The sequence below is a fragment of the Sus scrofa genome, chromosome 13, assembly GCF_000003025.6.
Source record: "Sus scrofa isolate TJ Tabasco breed Duroc chromosome 13, Sscrofa11.1, whole genome shotgun sequence".
Lineage (NCBI taxonomy): Eukaryota > Metazoa > Chordata > Mammalia > Artiodactyla > Suidae > Sus > Sus scrofa.
The window spans coordinates 200,879,898-200,904,420 of record NC_010455.5 but is presented as its reverse complement, the minus strand read 5'-3'; the positions used below and the strand labels follow the sequence as shown (position 1 = coordinate 200,904,420).

The 24,523-nt window shown below is 46.2% G+C and overlaps 1 protein-coding gene and 1 pseudogene across 2 annotated transcripts in view; one reads left to right on the top strand and one right to left on the bottom strand.

Moving 5' to 3' along the window:
• Positions 1-24,523, top strand: part of DSCR3 (DSCR3 arrestin fold containing) — a 57,844-nt gene that overhangs the window by 22,584 nt on the left and 10,737 nt on the right. The window contains exons 2-5 of one of the 2 annotated variants that reach the window (XM_003483358.4): positions 9,353-9,496; positions 13,968-14,117; positions 21,062-21,142; positions 23,022-23,096. In XM_003483358.4, the coding sequence (XP_003483406.1) occupies positions 9,353-9,496; positions 13,968-14,117; positions 21,062-21,142; positions 23,022-23,096 (450 nt within the window). The remainder of the gene's footprint in view (positions 1-9,352; positions 9,497-13,967; positions 14,118-21,061; positions 21,143-23,021; positions 23,097-24,523) is intronic. The other variant, XM_005670333.3, reaches the window with a different exon arrangement.
• Positions 4,577-7,961, bottom strand: LOC110256545 (annotated as a pseudogene).

Sequence of the window (24,523 nt, the reverse complement as noted above, 5' to 3'; positions counted from 1 at the left end):
TCAGTGGGTTAAGGATTCGGTGTTGCCATGAGCTGTGGTGTAGGTTGCAGATGCGGCTCGGATCCCGAGTTGCTGCAGCTGTGGTGTAGACCGACAGCCACAGCTCTGATTAGACCCCTAGCCTGGGAACCTCCATATGCCACGGAGCAGCCCTAGAAAAGGCAAAAAAAAGACCAAAAAAAAAAAAGAAAAAGAAATTAACACAACATTGTACATCAACTATATTTCAAATAAAAATTAAAAAATTTTTAAATAAAAAAGATCTTCCCTACTTTGATATGGTAAAAATCATTCCTGGTCGTTTCTTCTAAAATTTTGGTTATTCAGTTTTTACATTTAAGTCTTTGATGCTTTTAGAACCTTTTATTAACAAAGGTTTGGTGTATGGATCCAACTTAATTTTTTTTTTGCCAGTTCTCTGGCAGATACCACCCCATAGCCCCCTCCAGATCTCTGACTAGTTTACCAGTATCATTTAGTGAATATTCTGCCTTTTCCCTCTGTATTTCAAATGTTTCCTTTATCATCTGTTAAATTCCCATACTACCTGGGTCTAGTTCTGGTGCTTCCATCCTGTAGCATTTATCTTTCAGCCTCTACGTGTACCGCATTTTCTGAGTTATTGTAGTGTTATAACAACCTCGTAGGGCTAGGCTAGTCTCCCCCTTCATTTCAAAGTTTCTTACTCCAGATGAACTTGAAAATCAGCTTGTCTAGTCTACCTCTTCTCATCCCATCCCACCCCTGAAAAAAGAAAAAACATTCCCCATGGTGTTTTCTTTGGATTATGTTGTCTTTATCTACGGATTGAGGGAAAATAGACACATTCCAGGTGTTAAAAAACTTCCTGTTCAAAAACACGGTAGCCCTTCCGTCTGTTTTTTTTTTGTGCCCTTCAGCTGTGTTTTACGGTTTCGTCTTATGAGAGTTTTAGATTTTTCCTGTTAAGTTGCTTTATAATGTTTTAACTTTTTGTTGTTTTGAAAAGAAGGTGCTTCTTCCAGTGTGTCTTCTCACTGACTGTTGTGTTCATGCTGCCTTATCAATTTCCGTGTGTTTTGTACCCAGCTATCGTCGTTCCTGAAATTCTCTTCACGTTGATGTGCTGAGTAAATTCCCTTGGGCTCTTCCAGGCACACAATCATGGCACCTGTAAATAACGATAATTCGCCTGCGTTTTTCACTTCTCAAATCCATCTCTATTTTTATTGTACTAAGTAGTACTTGTAGTGCGTTAACCGTGGTCATCACAGTCGTCCTTGTTTTATTCCCGACTTCAATGCACGTATCTCCTTTCCCATTAAGGTTGATGCTGCCTTCTGGGTAAGGAAATATCCTTCTATTCTTATTTTCCTAAGATTTTTATCAAGAATGGAGATGAAATGTTAGCAGGTGACTTTTAGCATCTGTGGAGATGACTGTGATTTTTCTCTGGAGAGCTATTAATACCATGAATTGCGTTAGTAGCTTTCCTGGACACTTGAGCTATCCATACATTCCTGAACTAAATTCCACAGTTATGGTGTGATCTTCCTTCCAGTTGCTCCTGGATTGTATTGCTAATATTTTTTTTAGAACTTTTACATTGACATGTGTAAGTGAGAAAAATCTAGTTTTCCCTGTGTGTGTATAGATTTTTTTTTCTTACTTTGGTGTTATTGTTGTAGTTGCTTTTTTTTTTTTTTTTTTGAAGAAATTCTTTTCTGTGTTTCGGAATAGTTTCAGTATTGGAATTTTCTGTAATTTACACCTTTGGGAATGATCCATGAAACTCTCTGGGGCTGATGCTTTGGGGAGGGCTCATATATAACTTTTTGGGATTTTTTTCTATGGTGGTTGATTTGCTTAGGTTTCATGTCTCCTTTGGAGTTAGTTTGGGTAAATTATGTTTTCCTAGAAAAATGATGCATTTTACCTACTTTTCAGATTTACTTACATGCAGTTGAACAGTGTGATCTCTTATTATTATTATTTTAATTACTAGTATACCTTTGATATCTTTGATTTAGCTCTTATTTCTTGATTGGATTAGTAATTTCCTTTGCTTCATTTTGTTTTTTTTTTCCCCTAAAGAAAGACCTGTTGGACCTCTTTGTGGACTAATTGGTCAGTTTTTGTGAATGGATGTTACAAAGAGTGTTTTTTCTCTGTTTTTAGAATCAGCATGTTGTCTTTAGAGTTCAATTAGTTGTATCTTACTGGTGTGTGATTTGGGTGCTTTATATTCCCGATTATTTTTGTCCTCTTTACTGTCCTGAGCACATTGAATTTGTTTACTCAAGTCGTCTCCTTGCATCCCCTGTAGTTTTTGCTTTGAATGTTGATGCTGTGTCATTCGATCCACGATCCATGCATAGCGAGCCCGTGGGTCTCTGCTGTGAGTTACCCCCCTATAGAATCCTGCAGTGCTCTTTGTCGTGTTTATCAGTCCTTCCTTCTCTGAACTCAGCCTTGTCTGATAGTAAGATTACAGCCCACAATTTATTTCTTCCTTCTGCTTCATATACCTTTGCTTATTCTTTCTTCTTCAGCCTTTCCAAATCCACCCTCACCCCTGCCGTTTTTAAGTGCATCTCTGTCGTACAACATAAAATTGGGTTTTACTTTGAGATATAATCTGAATGTCTTTTTTTAAATAGATACTAATTTAGCCCATTTATTAACATGACATATGTTTGGCATTAATTTTGCCATTGCTGCTTTGTTATCATTTGGGGGGATTGTTTTTTAAGTAGCTTTTAAAATACTTTACCCTCTGCAGTCTTATTTTCTTTTCTTTATGTTTGTATGATTTTCTAATAATTTGGAGTTTTATTTGATATAATTGTTACCCTTACACCTTTTTTTTTTTTTTTTTTTTTTTTTTTTTTGCTTTTTGCTTTTTAGAGCTGCACTCACGACATATGGAGCTTCCCAGGTTAGGGGTCCAATCGGAGCTAGAGCTGCTGGCCTACACTACTGCCCATGGCAACGCCAGATCCTTAACCCGCTGAACGAGGCCAGAGATGGAACCTGCAAGCCCATGGTTTCTAGTCAGATTTGTTTCCGATGTGCCATAACAGGAACGCCACCATTACAACTTTTTATTGTACCCTAAATCTTCTTTGTTTTGGATGTTATTTATTAATTCTCTGCTATGAACAGTGATGAAATTAATGTTTCCTCTTCTTTCCTTCTCCCGTCTCTTCTACCAACTGATCTTAGTTACTTCAAATACTACCTTTGTGGGTGTTCACCCTTGTTAACTTTATTTGTACTATGTTATTCAATTTATTAACTTTATTTTTACTTTAAGAGCTACACCTGCAGCTTATGGAAGTTCCCAGACTAGGGGTCGAATTCGAGCTGCAGCTGCCAGTCTACCTACACCGTAGCCACAGAAAAGCAGGGTCCTTAGCCCAGTGAGCAAGGCCAGGAATCGAACCCACATCCTCAAGGATACTGGTCGGATTCGTTACCATTGAGGCACAACGGGAACTCCTCGATTTATGAACTTAAAATCAGCCAGTAGAACTTTGTGATGATATGACTATATTGTTTATCTGCTTTGTCCATTGTGATAGCCACTAGCCATAAGGTGGCTTTTAAGCATTTGAAATGTGGCTAGTGTGACTGAGGACCTGAACTTCAAATTTTATTGAATATTGCTTAATATAAATTTAAGTTAAATGGCCACGTATGGCTGCTGGCTGCCGTTTTGGAGAACATGGTTTTGATGATGTATCTGAAACCCCAGCTGTCAGAGGTAAGGAGACCGTGTACGTTGTACAGCCTCTCACAGTCTTGCTCCCTCATTCTCCCAACTGCTATTTTTTAAATAGTCTACACTCTCAGGGCTTGTATTTTGCATTCTGTCCTCTCACCTCAATCATCACATACCTCTTAGTCTTATTCTTCCAGTTCAGCGAGTCTGGTCCTCGCACTTGGTTCCTTTGACACTGTTTGCTGCCATCCCTTCAAGAGTCACAGTTAACTATTTAGTCAGCGTCTCAAGATCGCTTTTCATGTAGTGCTCCTCGGGGTTTTGTTTGTTTACTTGCCTTTGCATATTTAAAATTTCTAAAACAAAACCAAAAACAGTTCCCTTTGTGGCACAGTGGAAATGAATCCAACTAGGAACCATGAGGTGGCGGGTTCAGGATCCGGCGTTGCCGTGACCTGTGGTGTAGGTCGTAGATGCAGCTTGACTCTGGCGTTGCTCTTGCTGGGGTGTAGACTGGCTGCTGTAGCTCCAATTCGACCCCTAGCCTGGGAACCTCCATATGCCTCAGGTGTGGCCCTGAAAAGAAAAAAATAAAAAAACTTCTTTTATACATGAGTGACTGTTTAGGTAGGTATGAAATTCTGGATCATGACACATGACAGCTAAGTGTAATGTGGTATCCTGGATGGAGTCCTGGAACATAAAAGGAATATTAGGTGAAAATGAAGAAACTCTGAATAAAGCATGGGCTTTGATAACAAACTCTGAATAAAGCATGGGCTTTGATAAAAAAATTAAAATTCTAGGATCATATTTTGTTTCCTTGAGCATTGCAGTGCGTATTGCTATACTTACTTCTTTTCTTCCTTCTTCTTTTTTTTTTTTTTTTTTCCATAGTCCAGGTCTTTCATTTTCTTTACACCTATCATCCCATGAATTCATGGGGAATGGATTCCAGCAGTTCAGACTCCTTTCCATTGGGTCTCACAAAGGGTCCTTCTCTGGGTGGAACAGGCTGGCACTTCACCTGAACCCAGGTTCCTTTCTCTTTGGCTTCCTTCTTTGATCATTTTCCTTCACATGATTCAGGAAGCTGTCTTGGCTCTCAGAGGGCTTGTTGTGCTCAATATGCATATTCTTTTGGCAAGAATCTTGCCCTTCATTTGTGTGTTTACAGCAGTGCCAACAGCATGCTGGGTTATGCTGTAGATGCCTCAGTTTTGCCATGGTAACATTTGTGGGGCATTCCCTTTTGAGCCGTGCTCATCACCTTTCGTGTCGATTCACATGTATGTGGCCAGAGGAACAACCCCATGTTTTTTTTTTTTTTGGTCTTTTTATCTTTTTAGGACTGTACCCAGCGACATATGGAGGTTCCCAGGCTAGGGGTTGAATCAGAGCTATAGCCACCAGCATACATCACAGCCACAGCAACATAGGGTCCGAGCCGCGTCTGTGATCTACACCAGATCCTTAACCCACTGAGCGAGGCCAGGGATCGAACCTGAATCCTCATGGATACTAGTCGGGTTCCTTAACCGCTGAGCCACGACGGGAACTCCTAACTCCATGTTTTTCTAAAAGGCCTAGAGAACATAGAGGGATGCCCCTCTTCTCTCCTTGAGTGTTGGTCATTTTGGCAAATTACTGAAACGTGGTGGTCCCCGCCGAAAGCTCTGTGCTTTCATTTTGAGTTGCATTTAGAAGGAATCTGATTTTTTTCTCCCCTCTTATAAGTGACTTTTCTTTCACCTGACTCCAAAAGGATTCTCTTTTTTCAAGTAGAATAATTTCACTAGAGTCTTTTTCTTAACCCTACCTAATTCATTTGCTCCTTCAGTCATTAAAAATTATATCAGTAAATATTTGATGTGTTCTATTATTTCGTTTTTCTTATTTGGGAACTTCATTATGCATGTGTTGGATGTTCCTTATGGTCAGTCATATTTCTCTCTTTTTTTGGGTGATTCTTTTTAATTCTTTCTTAAATTTTTGCCCAGTTTGTTCGCATTTTCTCATTTCTGCCCTGTATTTTGAGCCCCTTTCAGTTTCACCTCCTTTTCTGTGATGGTTTTGTTTTACTTTTTTCCCTTCCACTTCTTTTCTGAGCTGTTCTTACATTTTTGTCTTTCTGTTACCTCATCATCCCTAAGCTCGCATAGCTCTGTTTTGTGTTCATCTTTCATAGAAGCAGTTGCTTCTTTATATTTAAAAAATTCATGGTGAAACACACATTCACAGTTTCCATCTGCTTGATGGTGTTTGTTTGTTTTTTGTTTTTTCCTGGCGGGTGGTCGTTTAATGGTTTAGTAAACCTTATAACCTCTGTCCCCTTGTGGAGTTTACATTCCAGGAGTACGATAATAAGTAAGATAGCTAAGTATTTATGTTGTATTTTAGAAGGTGACAGTGCTACAGAGCAGAGTCAGGAAGGGGGATAAGGGAGTGTGGGGAGAGGGTCGTGCAGATTCAAAGAGGAGGGGTCAGAGGAGGTGCCATGAAAATGGGGTCTTTTGAGCACCAACCTGATGGGAAGGAGGAAGAGAGTTTGAGAGAAAAAAATTACTCGTGGCACTTGTTAAAGACAGTGAGACTGTATTCAGGGGCAGCTGCTGGGACCGACGGAGGGAGCATTGCAGTGGGGTCTGCAGTGGGGGAAAGAGGTCGGGTTCAGCTGCAGGTCCCCTGGGAGCAAGTGGGCACCACAGCCAAGGAGCAGAGGCGGGGTCGGTGGATAAACCTGCTCCTCACAGGAGTCGTGCTGAAGGCAGGTGGGGCTGGTCAGACACCCTCTGCAGCGAGGGTGGGGTGGGGGTGGAGGATGAGGAGGCTGATGAGATATTGAGGGTGTTGGAGTCCCAGGACAGTTGATCTGACTTAGCAGAATTCTTGCTGCCATTCACGAAGCAGAGAGAGGAACATGGAAACCGAAAGTCAGGGCCTAGTTGAGAAAGCGCTCAAGAGAGGCTGCTAGAGTTTGGTCAAGGAGAGAGACTGTCACAAGCCTTATGGGTTCTGGAGGAAGAGCCTCCAGGTGAAGAAGTGTGTACAGATGCTCAGAGGCTGGACCAGCCTGGCCTTTTAGAGGAGTAGCGGGGAGGGAGTTCCCTGGTGGCCTAGCTGTTAAGGACCTGGTGTTGTCATGGCTGTGGCGTAGGTTTGATCCCCCACCCAGGAATTTTTGCATGCCTCAGGCGCCAGCCAGGAAAGAAAAAAAAAAAAAGGAAAAAGACAAAGCCAGAGGGCTGGTGGTTGGGAGTGGAGTGGTGCAGGGGGAGGGTTTAGAGATGAGGTCGGGCAGGTCCCCCCTTGGGGGGACAGGGGGGAAATGACCAGCCTTTACCCTGGGTGAGATGAGGCGCCTCCACAGAGGAGTTAAGCCACCTGGCCTGGCTTCTATGTGTTTATTCATCATCTGCTGTTTGCATCTCCCCGGTCCCTCCTTTTTAAGGCTATTACGTGTCCTGAGCACCTCTGCTCGTTCTCGCAAAAGCTCCTTCATAGGAGATGTTTATTCCTAGACCCCGTGGGCTGAGGTTTGATGTGAGTTTCTTTAACCTTTGTCCCCACCTCTCCGCCCAGGTTGGGGGAGGGACTCACAGCTGCTGCCTCCTGCGGGGTGCAGTGCTGGGGTGGGCTGGAGGCACTGCTGGTCCCCAGCCGCTCCCAGGCCTCTGTCCGCCACCCCTCACCTTTGGGAGCACCTCGCCCCAGCCAGGGCCTCACTTGGCTCTCGACCGCGCCCCCGCCCCAGCTCCTCTCGGCCTATTTCATGGCATTTGATGGTCTCCTTGCTTCGCTGGAGATGGAGTTTGTGGTTCTGCGTCTTGTTCTTTTGGGTGATTTCCAGGCGGCCGGGCGAAGGGGGGGGATGCTGACTCGACACCACCACCTTCCAACACAGAGCCCTAATTATGGGTTTGGTGCGAATTCCAGAGAACAAAGAAGAGAAGAGCCGTGGGGTTTGCTGGCTGCCTTCTACCTCCAGAGGAGGCAGGGTTAGAGGCCGCAGCCTCTTCCCACTTCAGGACAAGCTCAGGGTGGTTTCTGTGGAGAAAGCGGGGAGCCCCAGAGGCTTTGGGCGCCTCCTGTCTTGGTGTGTGTTTGAAGCCACTGCTCCAGGCCTCCCTCTGGGCTGAGCCTGGACCCACCTGCCGAGGCTGTGCAGCTTCCAGGGAATGAGTCCACCCGGGGCCTGGATCCTCACCCGCCAGCCCCCACCCCGGGACTCCCGTCCTGCGCCGTTTCTGAAGGTCATTTCAGAACCACGTTTTGTATTGATTGTGGATTCTCTTCACTGTAGTTGGTGCTAGTTCATCTCCGCGACTTCTCCATGTAAACCTCCATCGCAAGTGGAGACCTTCAAGTTCCAGGTTTCATCTCGACAGGAAAGAACTGCCGTCCAGGAATCATCTCCAAAGAAGTGAATAGACAGAGTCTGTTGTGAAGTGCGGTGACAACACCAGATCTTTAACCCACTAAGCCACCAGGGAACTCTGCCTTTTTTTTAAGATGAATTTGTATTTTATATTGGGGTACAGTTGATTTACCGTGCTGAGTCAGTAGGGCAGAGTGGCTCAGCCACATGTATATACATATTATATTCATTCTTTTTCAGATTCCTTTCCCACACAGGTTACCACAGAATACTGAGGAGAGTTCCCAGTGCTGTACTGCCGGTCCTTGTTGATTGCAAAGTCTTCCTTAAATGTTTCATCAGGGAAATCTAAGCTCGACTGTCTCCCAGCAGAAAGCAGGACATGGAGGGGCCTAGGAGGGCCTTAGTGACAGGGCTGTGTGGCTGCTGGGGGTGTTACATCCACGACATGCAGGTCCTCTCACGAGACCCTCCTGGCAAAGGACACCTGGTCAGCAGTTGTGTTCAGTTTGAACACATAGATTTGACAGGGTATAGTCATCTTAGCCAGCATAATTGAGAAAGAACCTACAAAAAAGCCTTTTTTTTTTGGTCCATGCCTGTGGTGTGTGAAAGTTCCCAGGCCAGGGATTGAACCCGTGCCGCAATCTGTGGAAGCCCGGATCCTTAACCTGCTCCACCACCAGAGAACTCCCTATTGTGTCATACTCTTTCTGAAGAGATACCACACACACATGTACTATGGCTCTGAATCTCCTGTTCCCCAGGCCCTTCTCTTTGCCCCCCCCTTTTTTTGCATTTTACGGCCACACCCATGGCATATGGAGGTTCCCAGGCTAGGGGTCCAATCAGAGCTACAGCTGCTGGCCTACGCCACGGCCACAGCAACACGGATCCAGGCCACATCTGCAGCCTACACCACAGCTCACGGCAACACTGGATCCTTAACTCACTGAGCGAAGTCAGGGATTGAACCCTCAACCTCATGGTTCCTAGTCAGATTCCTTTCCACTGCGTCACGACGGGAACTCCCTTTTGAAACCAGATTCTCTAGCGGGCGTGGAGATGTGTCTGAGGGCAGCGATGGGCTGAGATTCCATCCCTGCAGAGTCCCAGGCCTTCTCCATCCTGGCATCCAGGCATCTGTTCTCTAATAAGCACTCAGTGAATGTCTGCATCTTTGAGTTAATCGTTCCAGAGACTGACTTTGCTCCTAAAGCAGGTGGATGAAAGAGGTGCACTAATGGGGCAGTGGCTCTCTCTGTCTCCAGGAGATGCTCTCCGGCGTGGTGGTCATATCCGGCAAGGACTCAGTCCAGCACCAGGGAGTCTCCTTGACAGTGGAAGGAACCGTGAACCTCCAGCTCAGTGCCAAGAGCGTGGGTGTGTTCGAAGCGTTCTATAATTCTGTTAAGGTAAGACTGCTTGCCTTGCGCATCGTCAGTCCATCGTGCGGAGACGTGTGGTGGTCTTCGCTTGCTGTCTGGCTGTACCGTCGCTGTCGTTATTTTGCAAGGGATGATGAGAGTCATGCCCTAGCTGCTTCCTCATCAAACTGAAAAAAACCTCAGATGTTTTGATTCTGAGTACTGCTTTTATTCCTGTTATGATTAGGGGGATTGTTAGTCGACTAATTTCAGCCATCAAAGAGACCAGCCCTCTTCTGAGAAGTCACACCTGGGCCTCCTGGCCCTCTCCTTCCTAAACAAACCTGTGCGTTTACGTGTTACTTTAACCCAGTTGCTGTTGCATCTGGCAGGCATGTAAGATGCAGGGAGAGCCATTCTCTTTTGCCATTTAAAGTTCTGTGTCGGGAGGGGCAGGATTAAGATGGTGGAATAGAAGGACTGGAGCTCAACTTCTCTCCTAAAAACAACAAAATTCACAACTAAGGACTGAGCAGTCTCCACCCAAATGGACTGGAAACCTTCAAAAAGATACCCTACTCCAGAAGAAAAAGAGGAGGCCACATCAAGAGGTAGGAGGGGCGATTTCACGATATAAACAACCCCATGCCTCCCGGGTGGGAAGTCCCACAGACTGAAAACTAACTGGTTCAGAGACTCACCCACAGGAGTGAGAGTTCTGAGCCCCACATCAAACTCTCACGTGTGGGGATCCAGCACTGGGAGAAAGAGCCCTGGAGTATCTGGCATTGAAGGCCAGTGGGGCTTGTGCACAGGAGCTCCACAGGACTGGGGAAATGGAGACCCCATTCTTAAAAGGTGCACACAGATTTTCACGTGCACTGGGTCCCAGGGCAAAGCAAAGTCACCAAGGGAATCTGGGTCAAACCTGACCGCAGTTCTTGGAGGACATCCTGGGAAAACAGGGGTGAATGTGGCTTGTTGTGAGGGAAGGACATTGGAAGCAAAGCTCTGCGAATATTCAGCAGCTGTGCCTTTCTCTGGAGGGGGCCATTTTGGGAAAATCTGGCCCCACCCATCAGCCAGCCAGCTGCTGAGAAGCCCCAGGGCAAACAACAACCCAGGTGGGATCACAGCCCCGCCCCTCAGTAAACAGGCTGCCTAAAGACCCCTCAGGCACACAGCTGCCTCTAATCCCATCCAGAGGCTAAGCGCACCCACCAGAGGGAGTAGAATCAGCTCCACCTACGGGGGGGGGGGGGGGGGGGGGGGCAGGCATCAGCCCCTCCCATCAGGAAGCCTACAGCAAGCCCCCCATATAGACTTCAGCCACAAGGGGGGCAGACTTCAGAAGTAAGAGTGGCTACAACTCTATTATCTGTAAAAAGGTCACCACACCAAAAACCTATAAAAATGAAAAGATAAAGGACTATAAAACTCAGATGAGGGAGAAAGGAAAAACCCCAGAAAAACAGCTAAGCCGTGAGGAGACTCTCAGCCTCCAGGAAAAAGACTTTAGACTGTCGATGCTGAAGATGATGCAAGACATTGGAAATAAACTGGAGGCAAAGATAGATAACTTACAGGAAACACTAACCAAAGAGATACAAGATATAAAACTTAAGGAGAGATGCAAAATACAATAACTGAAATAAAAAACTCACTAGAAGCAGCTAACAGCAGAATACAGGAGGCAGAAGAACGAATAAGCGAGGTGGAGGACAGATTAGTGGAAATTACAGATGCAGAACAGAAAAGAGAAAAAAGATTGAAAACAAACGAAGAGAGTCTCAGAGAACTCTGGGACAACATGAAACGCACCAACATCCGTATTATAGGGGTGCCAGAAGGAGAAGAGAGAGAGAAGGGGACAGAAAAAATATTCCAAGAGATAATAGCCGAAAACTTCCCTCACATGGGGAAGGAACCACTCACTCAAATCCAGGAAGCACAATGAGTACCATATAAAATAAACCCAAGGAAGAATACACTGAGGCACATATTAATCAAACTGACCAAAATTAAAGACAAAGAGAAAATCTTGAAAACAGCTAGGGAAAAGAAAGAAGTAACGACAAGGGAACCCCGGTAAGGCTATCGGCAGATTTTTCAACAGAAACTCTGCAGGCCAGAAGGGAGTGGCATGAGATACTCAACGTGATGAAAGGAAAAAACCTCCAACCAAGATTACTCTCCCCAGCAAGGCTCTCATTCAGATTTGAAGGAGAAATCAAAACCTTCACAGATAAGCAAAAGCTGAGAGAATTCAGCAACGCTAAACCAGCCTTACAACAAATACTAAAGGAACTTCTATAGGCAGAAGAGAACAAGAGAAGAAGGAAAGAAAAAAGAGCAGCAAAAACAAATCCAAAGTAATTAATAAAATGGCAATAAGAACATACATATCAATAATTACCTTAAATGTGAATGGACTAAACGCCCCAACCAAAAGACGTACACTGGCTGAATGGATACAAAAACAAGACCCATGTATATGCAGTCTTCAAGAGACCCACTTCACTTCTAGGGACACATACAAGTTGAAAGTGAGAGGATGGAAGAAAATATTTCCTGCAAACGGGGATCAAAAGAAAGCTGGAGTAGCAATACTCATATCAGACAAAATAGACTTTAAAATGAAGACTATTTTAAGGGACAAAGAAGGACATTCCATAATGATCAAAGGATCAATCCAAGAAGATGATATAACAATTTTAAATATCTACACCCCACACAGGTTCACCACAATATATAGGAACTGCTAAAACCTCAAAAGGACAAATCGACAATAACACAATCATAGTGGGGGACTTTAACACCCCACTTACAGCAATGGACAGATCAACCAGACAGAAAATCAATAAGGAAACACAGGCCCGGAATGAAGCATTCAACCAGATGGACTTAATAGATATTTATAGGTCATTCCATCCAAAAGCAACAGAATACACATTCTTCTCAAGTGCACATGGAACATTCTCTAAGATGGATCACATCCTGGGCTACAAATCCAACCTCGGTAACTTTAAGAAAATTGAAGTCATGTCAAGCATCTTTTCCAGCCACAACGCTATACGACTGGAAATCAACAAGAAAAAAACTGCAAAAAACACAAACACATGGAGACTCAACAACATGCTACTAAACAACCAATGGATCACTGAAGAGTTGTTACAGGTCAGAGGCTCTAAATTCAAAATAAATGTGAGGTTCATCATGGCTGTAGATGGTGCCTTGCTGTTTGCAAGAAACATTTCTGAATCTTGCCTAGATTCTTCAGACACAAGAGAGGATTTTACACATTCAGAGCTTTGTGTGTGCGTGGTGGGGAGAGAGAGGAGGAGGAGAGGGAGGTGACCTTGGGCTTAGGATTTACTGTGACCTGCTTATGTGTTGGATGATAACTGCCTTCGGGGATCCAAGGGACCAAAGGCTTGAACAGAAAATACTTGTGAGGAAAGCTTCAGTATCGAATTTTATGCCACACCTCTCATTTTTTCTTTTGATATCCAAGTATAAACTATAAAATCATTCATCTCAATTCCTGTATGGTTAATAATTTGAAACTAAGTAAATAAAAGGAATGTTCCATTAAAAAAAATAATAAAAATAAAGTTCTGTGTTGGGAGTTCCCGCTGTGGTGCAGAGGGTTAAGGATCCAGCGTTGTCTCTGCAGCAGCATGAGTTTGATCCCCAGTCCAACGCAGTGGATTAAGGATCCAGCGCAGTGGATTAAGGATCCAGCGTTGCCACAGCAGTGGCTTAAGTCACAGCTACAGCTTATGTGCAGTCCCCGGTCCGGGAACTTCCATATGCTGTGGGTGCAGCCATGTGTTCCAGGATGTAAATTCTTTTTGCTATACAGCTTCCTTTTCCTGAAGGATTTGGTAACTCTGCGTTTTGAGGGGGAAAGAGGAGGAAAGAAGGGCTCAGTAACAATACTCGGATTCAGGGCCTTCCTGGGGTTTTTCCACAATTTTCTTACTTTCCTCCCTCAGCACTTAGAGACTCACTTCCAAAGTTACGGATTTTCTCAGAAGGATTCTAAACCCAGGCTTAGAATACCTTAACTAAGGAAGGTGTCATACCCGCCTTTAAGGCAGGTTCAAAGTGTCCCCCTCCCTGGGCCGGCCCAGGAAGCCCGCCCGGCGCCCTGGGCTGCTGGAGGGTCCTGCTCCTGGCCAAGTACCTTTCATTTGCTTCACTCGGAACATGGGGGTGCCTGCCAGGAGGGGTGTTAGGAGAGTGGACTGAGATGTTTCGGGGGACGAGGGAGAGAGACATTGGTTCACTTCTTACTGTGCACCTAACACCAAGCGTCCAGCCTGCAAACGAACCAGACTTGGGCCGACTCAGCGCTGGTCTGCAGACGTGGCACCTGGCTGCCCAGGCGTCAGGATGGTGGCGGCCAAGGGCTGGCGCATGTGTCTCTCAGAAGGTTATTTAATCAACCCAGTAACTTGAAAGAAGGTGCATCAAAAAGTGCGTGTTGTTGGACTAAGCTTGGTTTTCTTTACAGCCTATCCAGATCATCAACAGCACCGTCGAAATGGCGAAGCCAGGAAAATTCCCCAGTGGCAAAACCGAGATTCCTTTTGAGTTTCCTCTCCACGTGAAGGGCACCAAAGTTCTGTATGAGACTTACCACGGCGTGTTTGTCAACATCCAGGTGCGCGTCTCCTCATCCCGAGCCCTGGACTCCGTAACTTTTCTTCTGCAAAACAGCTCGGTCTTTCTTTCACTGAAAGTTCCTGTATTCTTATTTCTTTAGTTCTGTGTTTCTTGCCAAGCCCTCCCGTGAACTCTCTGGTGGAGGCGTCTCAGTTTTCCCTGCAGAACGTACTTCATGCACGACCCTTCCTTTGATGGGCGTCCGGAGGGACCCGTGCTGTAGCTTCTTTTCAGAGCTTCCGCTGTTTCTTTGGGGCTCCATTCCGGCCGCGCTGACACTGTAAGAAGCGCTTTTATGGTTGGTAATAGATAGGCCCTCCCTCCTCTCTGGCACCCGCGCTAACTTGTCTGTTTATGCGTATAAGTATCTCTTTGTTTAGTACCCAAAGGCCGCTGCTCTGACACAGGCTTGTATTCTTTATCGAACAAACCTCGTAAAGGAGGGGGAAGTGGATTTGTGACTTCCCGCCCACCTCGGCTGTTCCGAGGTCTTTCACAGTTGCTATTGTTGTCTCAGGCGCAGTCTGGAGTCATGACTCAGCGAGAGAAAGAGAGCCTTTCCTTTATTCAGCTGAAAGAAAGGTACTTCTGTGATACCAGCCTTGCGGCCCTTCCCTTGCTGGATGAGACAAAAGTATTTTGTCTTGCGTCTGTGCAAGAGAGCTGCAAGTTAGGAAAGTTTGTGATTTATTTGTTAAGTTGTAGCTGATCATTTGGTCTTGATAGAGACCATTCCCCTACTTAAAAAAATAGCACTTTAAAAATAAGAATCCTGGGAGTTCCCGTCGTGGCGCAGTGGTTAACGAATCCGACTAGGAACCATGAGGTTGCGGGTTCGGTCCCTGCCCTTGCTCAGTGGGTTAACGATCCGGCGTTGCCGTGAGCTGTGGTGTAGGTTGCAGACGCGGCTCGGATCCCGCGTTGCTGTGGCTCTGGCGTAGGCCGGAGGCTACAGCTCCGATTGGACCCCTAGCCTGGGAACCTCCCTATGCAGAGGGAGTGGCCCTAGCAAAGACAAAAAAAAAAGAAAAAAAATCCTCAAAACACTTGTGCAGGTTGAACCCAAAGGTTTGTGTGTATGTGAGTTTTATGAATTGCCTAAAAGATGGTCAAGGAGAAACACAAGTGGTATGATGTACTCTTTTGCAATAAATACCTTCCTTTAAAGAAAACCTTTGTTATCGGTGCACCTGTTTCAGGCCATGTGTATACTGAAGGCTTTGGGCAGCCTGTGAGAAGTAGCAGTAAAGTGTTAGGGGCGAAGGAAGCTCCCAGCATAGACATGCAGATTTCAGACACAGAGGCCCAGGTCCTCTGATGAGTTTTCTGTACGTTGAAACTATTTTCACCATGAAAGATAATAAAACCGCCTTTTTAGCAAGACTGAAAATACCTCAAACGATGATTTTCAAAATTACTTTTATTCTCTTGCCAGAATCGGCATCCACCTGCTTTTACCCATTGTGGTTTTCTGATGCCATTTATTTAATAATAGAAGTGTATGTTCATTAGAAACTGATTAGAGTAACATCAGGTTTTTTCTGTGGTCATACTTCTTGTTTCTTTTCCTGGGTTTATCATTCTTATTAAAAGATTACTTTGTTTCAAATAAAATTGGGAATCTCATCCTTTTCCCAATATTGCCAAGAAAAACATACAGATATATATATATACAAGATGTGTGTTCCTGTGTAGCTGGCTGTAGTTGAAAACTAGTTAAAATGCAAAAAGAGAGTTAACGTGTGGTTAACTCTCTAGTAAGGTAAATAATAACCTCAACTCCCCCCCTTTATTTTAGTCACCAGATTTTGCCACTTTGAGGGTTAACCTCAGCTTGGAATTGTGCACCTCCCCAAATATCTCATACGTTTCTGAAAAGGAAGAGATGTCGTCTTAACCTCTAATTTTAAGAGCTTGTCAGCCTTACACTTACCACCTAGATTCGACATTTATTAGAATTTTGCTGTCTTTGTTTCATCTCTTTATTTTTTCCTGTATCATTTCTTTTCCTTTTTTTTTTTTCTTTTTTTTTTTTTTGTCTTTTTACCATTTCTTGGGCCGCTCCCACGGTATGTGGAGGTTCCCAGGCTAGGGGTTGAATCAGAGCTATAGCCACTGGCCTACACCAGAGCCACAGCAACGCGGGATCCGAGCCGTGTCCGCAACCTACACCACAGCTCACGGCAACGCCGGATCCTTAACTCACTGAGCAAGGCCAGGGATTGAACCTGCAACCTCATGGTTCCTAGTTGGATTCATTAACCACTGCGCCATGACAGGAACTCCATTTCCTGTATCATTTCAAGTTTAGTTACAGAATCTTGACACACCCCCTCAAAATACCTCAATGTTTATCTCCAAAAAATAGGGACATTCTTCTGCTTAACCACAGTTAACATTTAATTCCCAGTTTCTTTTTTCTTTCTTTTCTTTTTTTTTTTTTTTTTGGCCACACCAACAGCATGCAAAAGTTCCCAGGATTGGATCCAAGCCACAGCAGAGACACCACCAGATCCTTATCCACTAGGCCACCAGGGAACTCCTCTAATTTCCAGTTCTTACTCAAATTGGTCATTGCTTCTATTGAGAAATATAGTTCTCGAGAGAAACTAGGGTTATGCTTCTTGATTCACTTTCATTCATCAGTTCATTCTCTCAGTTTCTAAACAGGTCTTTTTCTGGCCTCCTGTTGGACAGTGACCACCACAGTCACACAGGGCATCACCTTCTTAATGCTGTTGCTTGTTGCACGAAGATTCTGGGCGCGTGACTTTGGATAGAAAGTGTTGTTATTGAACCCTGATAACCTCTTTCTCAAATTATAGAGATGCTAAGACATCTTACATCACTGAAATCGTGTTGTAGTAACATCATGTAAAAACGGAAACGATCCTATGACAAAATCAAGGATTCAAAATGTAGCCAGTATCTGAGTTCCTGTGGTGGCTCAATGGTTAACGAACCCAACTAGTATCTGTGAGGATGCGGGTTCAATCTCTGGCCTTGCTCAGTGGGTTAAGGATCCAGCATTACCAAGAGCTGTGGTGTAGGTCGAAGACTCGGCTTGGATCCCGTGTTGCTGTGGCTGTGGTGTAGGCTGGCAGCTACAGCTCCAATTCGACCCTTGGCCTGGGACCCTCCATATGCTGCAGGAGTAGCCCTAAAAAGACCAAAAAAAAAAAAAAAAAAAAAGTAGCCAGTATTGCCAACTTGCAGGGGTTGGTTTCCCTGTAACTTCTTGGATGGAGAGCTTGATGACATTTGCTCTGATTCTTCTCGGCCACATTGCCTCCATTTCTCATCTTTGTTGTTAGTACGTACAAGAAGCTGTTAGTCTTTTCTAGTTGTCCTTTGTGCAATCACTTTTTCTTTCTTTCTTCTTTTTTGCCTTTTCTAGGGCCACACCCATGGCATATGGAGGTTCCCAGGCTAGGGGTCTAATCAGAGCTGTAGCCACCAGCCTAGGCCAGAACCACAGCCATGTGGGATCTGAGCCGTGTCTGCAACCTGCACCACAGCTCACGTAACGCCAGATCCTTAACCCACTGAGCGGGGTCAGAGATCAAACTCAAAACCTCATGGTTCCTAGTCGGATTTGTTAACCACTGAGCCACAATGGGAACTCACTTTTTCTTTTAAAAGTTGTTCAAATCCCAGGCAAGAGTAATGTCTGTTCTGCTCTTGTGGCCCACTAGCAAGATTTTATACTGCAGCACACAGTATGGTGGTATCAACATGTCTGCTGAAGTGGTATATTCAGAATTAAATGATAGAGATGCTAGTCCTCCTTGTTCACGGGGAAGATGACCTTTCTGGAAGGACACGCATCTTCTTTCCTTGTTCCAGCCCATGTACCTCCTGGGGCGCCCTGCCCGCCTCTGACTCTGCCCACCCCTCTGACTTCCTGTAGCTCTTACCACCTGGATCGCGCCGTAGTCATTGGGAAAGATCACGGTAGAGTGAAAGAGCCAGGGCTTTGCAGCAGACAGACCTGGGCTTGCCTTACAGTGTTGCGTAAGGACTCAGGCCATAGGTTTTGGCGACAGGTAGGTATGAATTCACATCCACCCCTATGACCCCGAGTGGCCTTCACAGCCTCTCCTCCTAGAGGATTCATTCGGTCTTGGGTTGAAGTACTTATCAGCAGAGTTCCCAGTGCTTAGAATGTGCCCAGTGAATACTTGCTGAATGACGAAATGAATTATGGTGACTCTCCTTGTCTTATCTTAACGATTCTTACATGCCTGTTGTCAGAATTACTGAAGAGAGTACATGGAAAAGGACTTAACGCAATTCCTAGAACGTAAATGACATCAAAGGATTGTCCTCTTTTGTGTACCTTTCCCCCCTCCCGACTCATCCCTTTCATTACCAACCATTGCTTCCGTGCTTAAAAAACATTTAGTGGCCAAAAGCTGGTGCCTGTTACACACACTCTTTGATTTGCAAGTTATAGAAACCCAGCTCAAACCCGCTTAGCCGGAAGAGGGATATTGGATCATGGAACTGTCCGTTGCAGGGGCTGGCTAGACCGGGGTGGACACCAGTCCACCTCCAGCTTGGCCTTTTTTTCTGAGGCGGGACCTGTCCCGGGCATGCTCTTGCTTGCCCTGGCGAAGCCGGCCACTGGCAGGTGGCTGCAGGCCTGCGGTCTCCTTCCTGGGTTGGCAACCCCAGCAGGAAGGATTCTGCCCCACAGCCTGGCAGCAGTCCTGGCTTTCTGGTCACTTCCACAGCCAGGCGGGGTGGGGGGGCTTCAGCCCCGCCTAAACCCTTGCAACTAAAAGGAAGTGAGGGACGTTCCCATTGGGAAGAAGATCAAGGAGACCAGTCAAGTCAGAACAGAATATTGCCTATTCCAGACAGTGTGTGGGCTGTACGGGAGGAAGACGGCACACACACACATAGAGGTAGATACCACACACGTGCTGCGTGCATACGTAGTATAGCCTTCCTGAGCTCCTCTGGTTGGGGAAACCCGACCGAAATTCCGATAGGGAATATTTTGTCTGTATATATCCATCCTTGCGGACAGGGATGATTTTTTTTAAAGTTTTAACCTCCCAGCAGTACCTTAGGTCCAAAATAGCTTCATGTTTAATGTGGTCACATTGTTCTTAATAGTTGTAGCTTCTTGACTCAACTATACATAAAGTTCCAGTTCTACAAGTTATTTTTAACATAATTCTAAAGTTTTTCCTGGATGATCAAAACCGCAGTAACTTTATTAAACATATGTTATATGATTTTTTTTTTTTTTTTCTTTTTCGGGCTGCATCTGCAGTATATGGAAATTCCCAGGTTAGGGGTCGAATAGGAGCTACAGCTGCCGGCCTACACCACAGCCCCAGCAACACTGATCTGGGCTGCATTTGTGACCTATGTACCGTGCTGGATCCTTAACCCACAGAACCAGATCAGGGATCGAACCCACATCCTCAGAGACAACTGTGGGTCCTTAACCCTCTAGGCCGTAGCAGGAACTCTTACTTGATTTTTTTTAACATAAGCCTTAAGATAGCAGTCATCTTGTAGAATTTTGTTACTAGTCTCTCAACCCAGTGACAGGGATGTGAGGGAACTGTCCTGGCTGAAGCCAAGCTTTCAGCTCACTGCCCAGCCCTGGGAAGATAGGTGGGCTCCACCTCGGGGGCCAGAGCCCATCTTGCAGCAGGTGCACTGGTGGTGGCCAGCTCAGAAAAATAGCACACAGACCAGAGAAATCGAATATGGTTAAGTTCAACGCAAGTGTGATAAGGAGTCTCCCTGGGGGCTTAGCGTGTTAAGGATCCTGTGCTGTCACTGCGGCATCTCCGGTCACTGCCTTAGCATGGGTTTGATACCTGACAGGGGACTGTCAACATGCTTAAGGCACAGCCAAAAAAAAAAACAGCAACAAAAAAACAAAACTCTAACAAAACAAAGGTGATGCGCCATTCCTTTCCTCTCCGTGTTATTTTGCTCAGAGGATGTATCTGTGTGGGCCTGGGGGCGCAGGGGAGAGGGGGCAGTGGGCAGGTGGGAGAGGGTTGAGGGGAAGAGAGGTTGAATGCGATGAGCCCCGAGCCGACCCTTGGGGAAGGTGGCTGGTGGATATGTGGGGCTTCCTTAGACTCCTCTTCTTACTTTTGCATACGTTTGAATTTTCCAAGATGAAAATGTTGCAAAGACTTCCCCTTCTTTATTCCTCCTAAGGCTAAGATATGAAGCTAGTCTTGAGATGCCCCAGCATCCCGAACGCCAGGACTTTAAGCTTGTCTCTATGCATCGTTTCTCTTTGTGACACAGGATGTGGCTCTGCTCGGTGCCAACCAAGGTGCTGCCCACACAGAGCCCATCCAGCGAGAGGGAGGTGGGGGGTGGCCCATGTCTCCCAAGTTGGCTCTTGAAGTTCCAGATGCTGTCTGTCCAGGGGTTTCCAGCCCTTGCTGCCTGCGTTTTTCAATCCAGACAGCAAACTAGCTGCCCTTTTACCTAGCACTGCCCTGTGTTCATCGCACCTTATCCCTTGGGTCCTCACTAAGGCAGTGTTCGTTCCCCAGTTTCCAGGGCAGGCGGCTGAAGCTCAGAGATGGTGTGTTACTTGTCTGGGCTCACAGAGTGAGAGGGACACCCGGGTTTGAGCTGGCTTCCGCTTCTACCTGTGTGCCCTTCCTGCTCTACCTCTCTGGTCTTCCCCTGTGCTGCAGGCAAGACTCTGCACCCCTGTTCGGTGGGTCCCGCCATGGGCGTGGCTGTGGGTGTGGCTGAGGAATTACCTCAAAGTGGTTTTTTATAGAGAGGCCTTTATTTTGAACAGTAGCTCTCACATTATGTATATTAATTTCATAAAAGGCATTAATTGCACAGTTTCCCTAAATTGTGTGGACTGGTGTCTTGGACATAATTCCACGATGAAAGCGAACCATCTAAAAGGACATCTTCTCCTGCCTTTCCCCACAGTACACTCTGCGCTGCGACATGAAGCGGTCCCTGCTGGCCAAGGACCTGACAAAGACCTGTGAATTCATCGTTCACTCGGCTGTAAGCTCTGCTTGGGGCTCTGCGCTCAGGGATCGGAGTCTTCTGCAGGGGCTGGGACTTGACCCCACTTAACCGCACTAAGCTAGCCTGGCGGTGTTTGCTAGATGCTGGGGAGAGACTTGGGACTCCTGGCTCAGGGACAGACACCTTATTTCTCCAAGCACAGCCAGCAGCACGAGCCTCAGTATGTCATTCCTCTGGGCCAGGGCCTCAGGGTGATGCCACAGCCCCTCGGGGTTTGTGCCTCAGCTGAGGGGCCCCAATTGGGAAGCCCCCTTCATTACAGCAGGTGGTGAGCAGGCCTGCTCTTCGTCCTGGAAGGAGACATCCCCCACCCCTCAAGGGAGCCTCAGCAGACAGCCAGAGAAGTGGCCGGGCCTGGGGCGAGGGGGCCAGGGCCTCGCACTGTGAGCACACAAGGCGAGAACATACAGGCACGCTCGGCACCGTCTGCTGTATTTTGCAGTGACAGAGCATCCTTAAAGATTCTTTTCAGGCGCCAACTTAGAGGGTCAGGTCTCCCCCAACTGCTGCAGGCCACACGGGGTGGCAGGTACCTGCCCACAGCCCTGGGTTCCTGTGACAGCCTCTCCTGGGCCTTATCCCAGTGGCTGTGGGGCAGGGCCTTTTATCCTCGTAGGAGATGTGCGTGGGCACCTAGCGGTGATGAAGTAGAAACGTGAGGCTTAGACCTTCTGGGCCTAAGTTCAGCAAAATCACTCATGTCCTTTATTTACTTGCATCATTTTTGTGACTTTTTAGAACTGCCAATATTTGTAGTTTCTCTCTTTGTTTATTTTTTATTTTCTTCATGGCCACACCCACGGTACATGGATGTTCCCAGGCCAGGGACTGAACCCAGGCAGCAGGTACAACTTAGGCCCCTGCTGCGGCAACACCAGCTCCTTAACCCGCTGTGCCACAGTGGAAACTCCTAGTTTCCCTCTATAAATGTTTAAAATAATCATAGTGTTAAGTATTTCTTTCAGTGATACAATGTTTTTGTATAAAATATAATGAAAATATTTCTTTTTCGGAAGTCACTTGATTTAATCGGGCGTATTTTTCTTTTTTCCATCAAAGATTTTCAAATTGAAGCAAAAAAAAATTTTTTTTAATCTAGATTATTTTCTGGAAAAGATGCATGCCATTTTATGTCCTAAATGAAAAGAGTGTCCCAACTTTGTGAAGAATGGGTCCAGATTCTGCCCCCCACTCAGAGCTGGGCCCCCGGCCCCTTGTGCCTAGAGGCTGCGACGTGCCGATTCAGTGTCGCGTGTGTGTGCTTTTATTCTATGAGAGATTCAGAGTAAATATCTCCCAGTGATACTGCTGCCTCTCAAGTCAAATTTTTGGATTCTGGACCTGGAGGGACCTTAGAGACTAAGAAGCCTGTGCCCTCATTTCACAGATGAGGCAGCTGAGTCACAGAGACGAAGACATTGACAGAACACTGCCTTGTTTCTTGGCAGAGCTGTGTTTGGAACCCAGTCTTCCTGCCTCTTAGGACCAGGGTCTTCTTGGTTCACCGTGCTGCCTTGTGTTTCTTTTCTTTTTGCTTTTTAGGGCCGCACCGGTGGCATGTGGAGGTTTCCAGGCGAGGGGTCGAATCGGAGTTGTGGCTGCTGGCCCACACCACAGCCTCAGCAATGGGGGATCTGAGCCATGTGTGCGACCTACACCACAGCTCACAGCAGCACTGGATCCTTAACCCACTGAGCGAGGCCAGGGATTGACCCTGCATCCTCATGGATGCTAGTCGGGTTCGTCACCCACTGAGCCATGATGGGAACTCCCTGCCTTGCATTTCTTTAGATGGGGAAAGACAGGTTTGATCCGTGGAACTCTCTGCTGATTTTGGTTGTTCCTCCTGTTTTAGCCGCAGAAGGGAAAGCTGACCCCAAGTCCTGTGGACTTCACCATCACACCTGACACCTTGCAGAATGTCAAAGAGGTAACGTGCTCCCTGCGGCCAGTGCGGGGGAGGCTTTCCCAGGAACCACATCCGCTGCCAGATTCCTGCCCAGTTGGTCTCTGTCTGAATATCAAGTCATCAGGAAGAGGAAGTTTTTATTTGTATAGTCCATATTTTCAATTTTGATTTCTTTTTAATTTCTTTTCTTTTTGGCCAGGCAGCAGCATGCAGGAGTTCCCAGGCCAGAGGTCAAACCATGTCATGGCAGTGATGACAGATGCTTAACCCGCTGAGCCACCAGGGAACTCCTTGATTTCTTCTTAAATTCAGTAACTCTGTGGAAGGGTGGGGTTTTTTGTTTTCGTTTTTGTCTTTTCTAGGGCCGCGGCCGCAGCATATGGAGGTTCCCAGGCTAGGGGTTGAATCGGCTCTGTAGCCGCTGGCCTACACCACAGCCACAGCGACGTGGGATCCGAGTCTCGGCTACAACCTATACCACAGCTCATGGCAACGCTGGATCCTTAACCCACTGAGTGAGGCCAGGGATTGAACCCGCAACCCCATGGTTCCTAGTCAGATTCATTAACCACTGAGCCACGACAGAAACTCCTGTAAGGGTGGTTTTTAGAAGAGAGGGTATGTGTTTATCATTTTTTCCACCTTTCCTCGGTTTTATTGTGCTGTGGTCAGAGGCCTCTCTCCTGAGCCTCAGGGGCATCATTGCCTGTCTTGATGGCCACGCCCCCTTGTCTCTTGGCTTTCCCTGGTCACTGGTCTCTCCTGGACATGTCTTCTTGTCCCCACCCTAATCTGCGTGCTGCCCTCCAAACCCTCCCGACTGGAGTCGGGTTAGAAGCCAGTTTTTGAGGATTATTGGCTTTGTCCTTTGGGAGGCGCAGCTGAGGCAGGGGTGTGTCGTGAGAGCCTTTCAGAAGGGCCTTCCAACATCTCTCCCGTCTCTGGTCTCTGGAGAGCCATGACCCCAGTGGGCTGGTCAGCTTTTCTTCTCAGGTATTTAAGCCTTGATTTGAGGCAGGCGGTTGCCCAAAAGAATTTTAATGTGAACTGCTACTGTTTCTTACTTTCTAAACAAATCGCTTCTTTTGGTTATTTTTAGAATTCTGACTTTTTCAGAGTTTTCTGCCTTTAGGGGCCACCTGCTAGGAGCACCCTTGCTCTTGACCTCCAGGCACCTGTGACCACTGACCCCAAGGTGGGGCTGGTCAGCTCAGGATGAGCTTAAGTGTGAAGTACTGAGTGGTTCCAAAGCCTCTGGATGGAAAAGAGCATGTAAACACCATTCATAGTTGTAAAATACTGGTTATATGTGGAGGTGATAATGTTTTGGTTGTATTGGTTCATTTCACCTATTCCCTTTTACTTTTTTAATGTTGCTCCTAGAAGTTTCTAGAAAATTCTCAATTACACATTTGTTTCACATTTGTGGCATACGTTAAGTTTCTGTT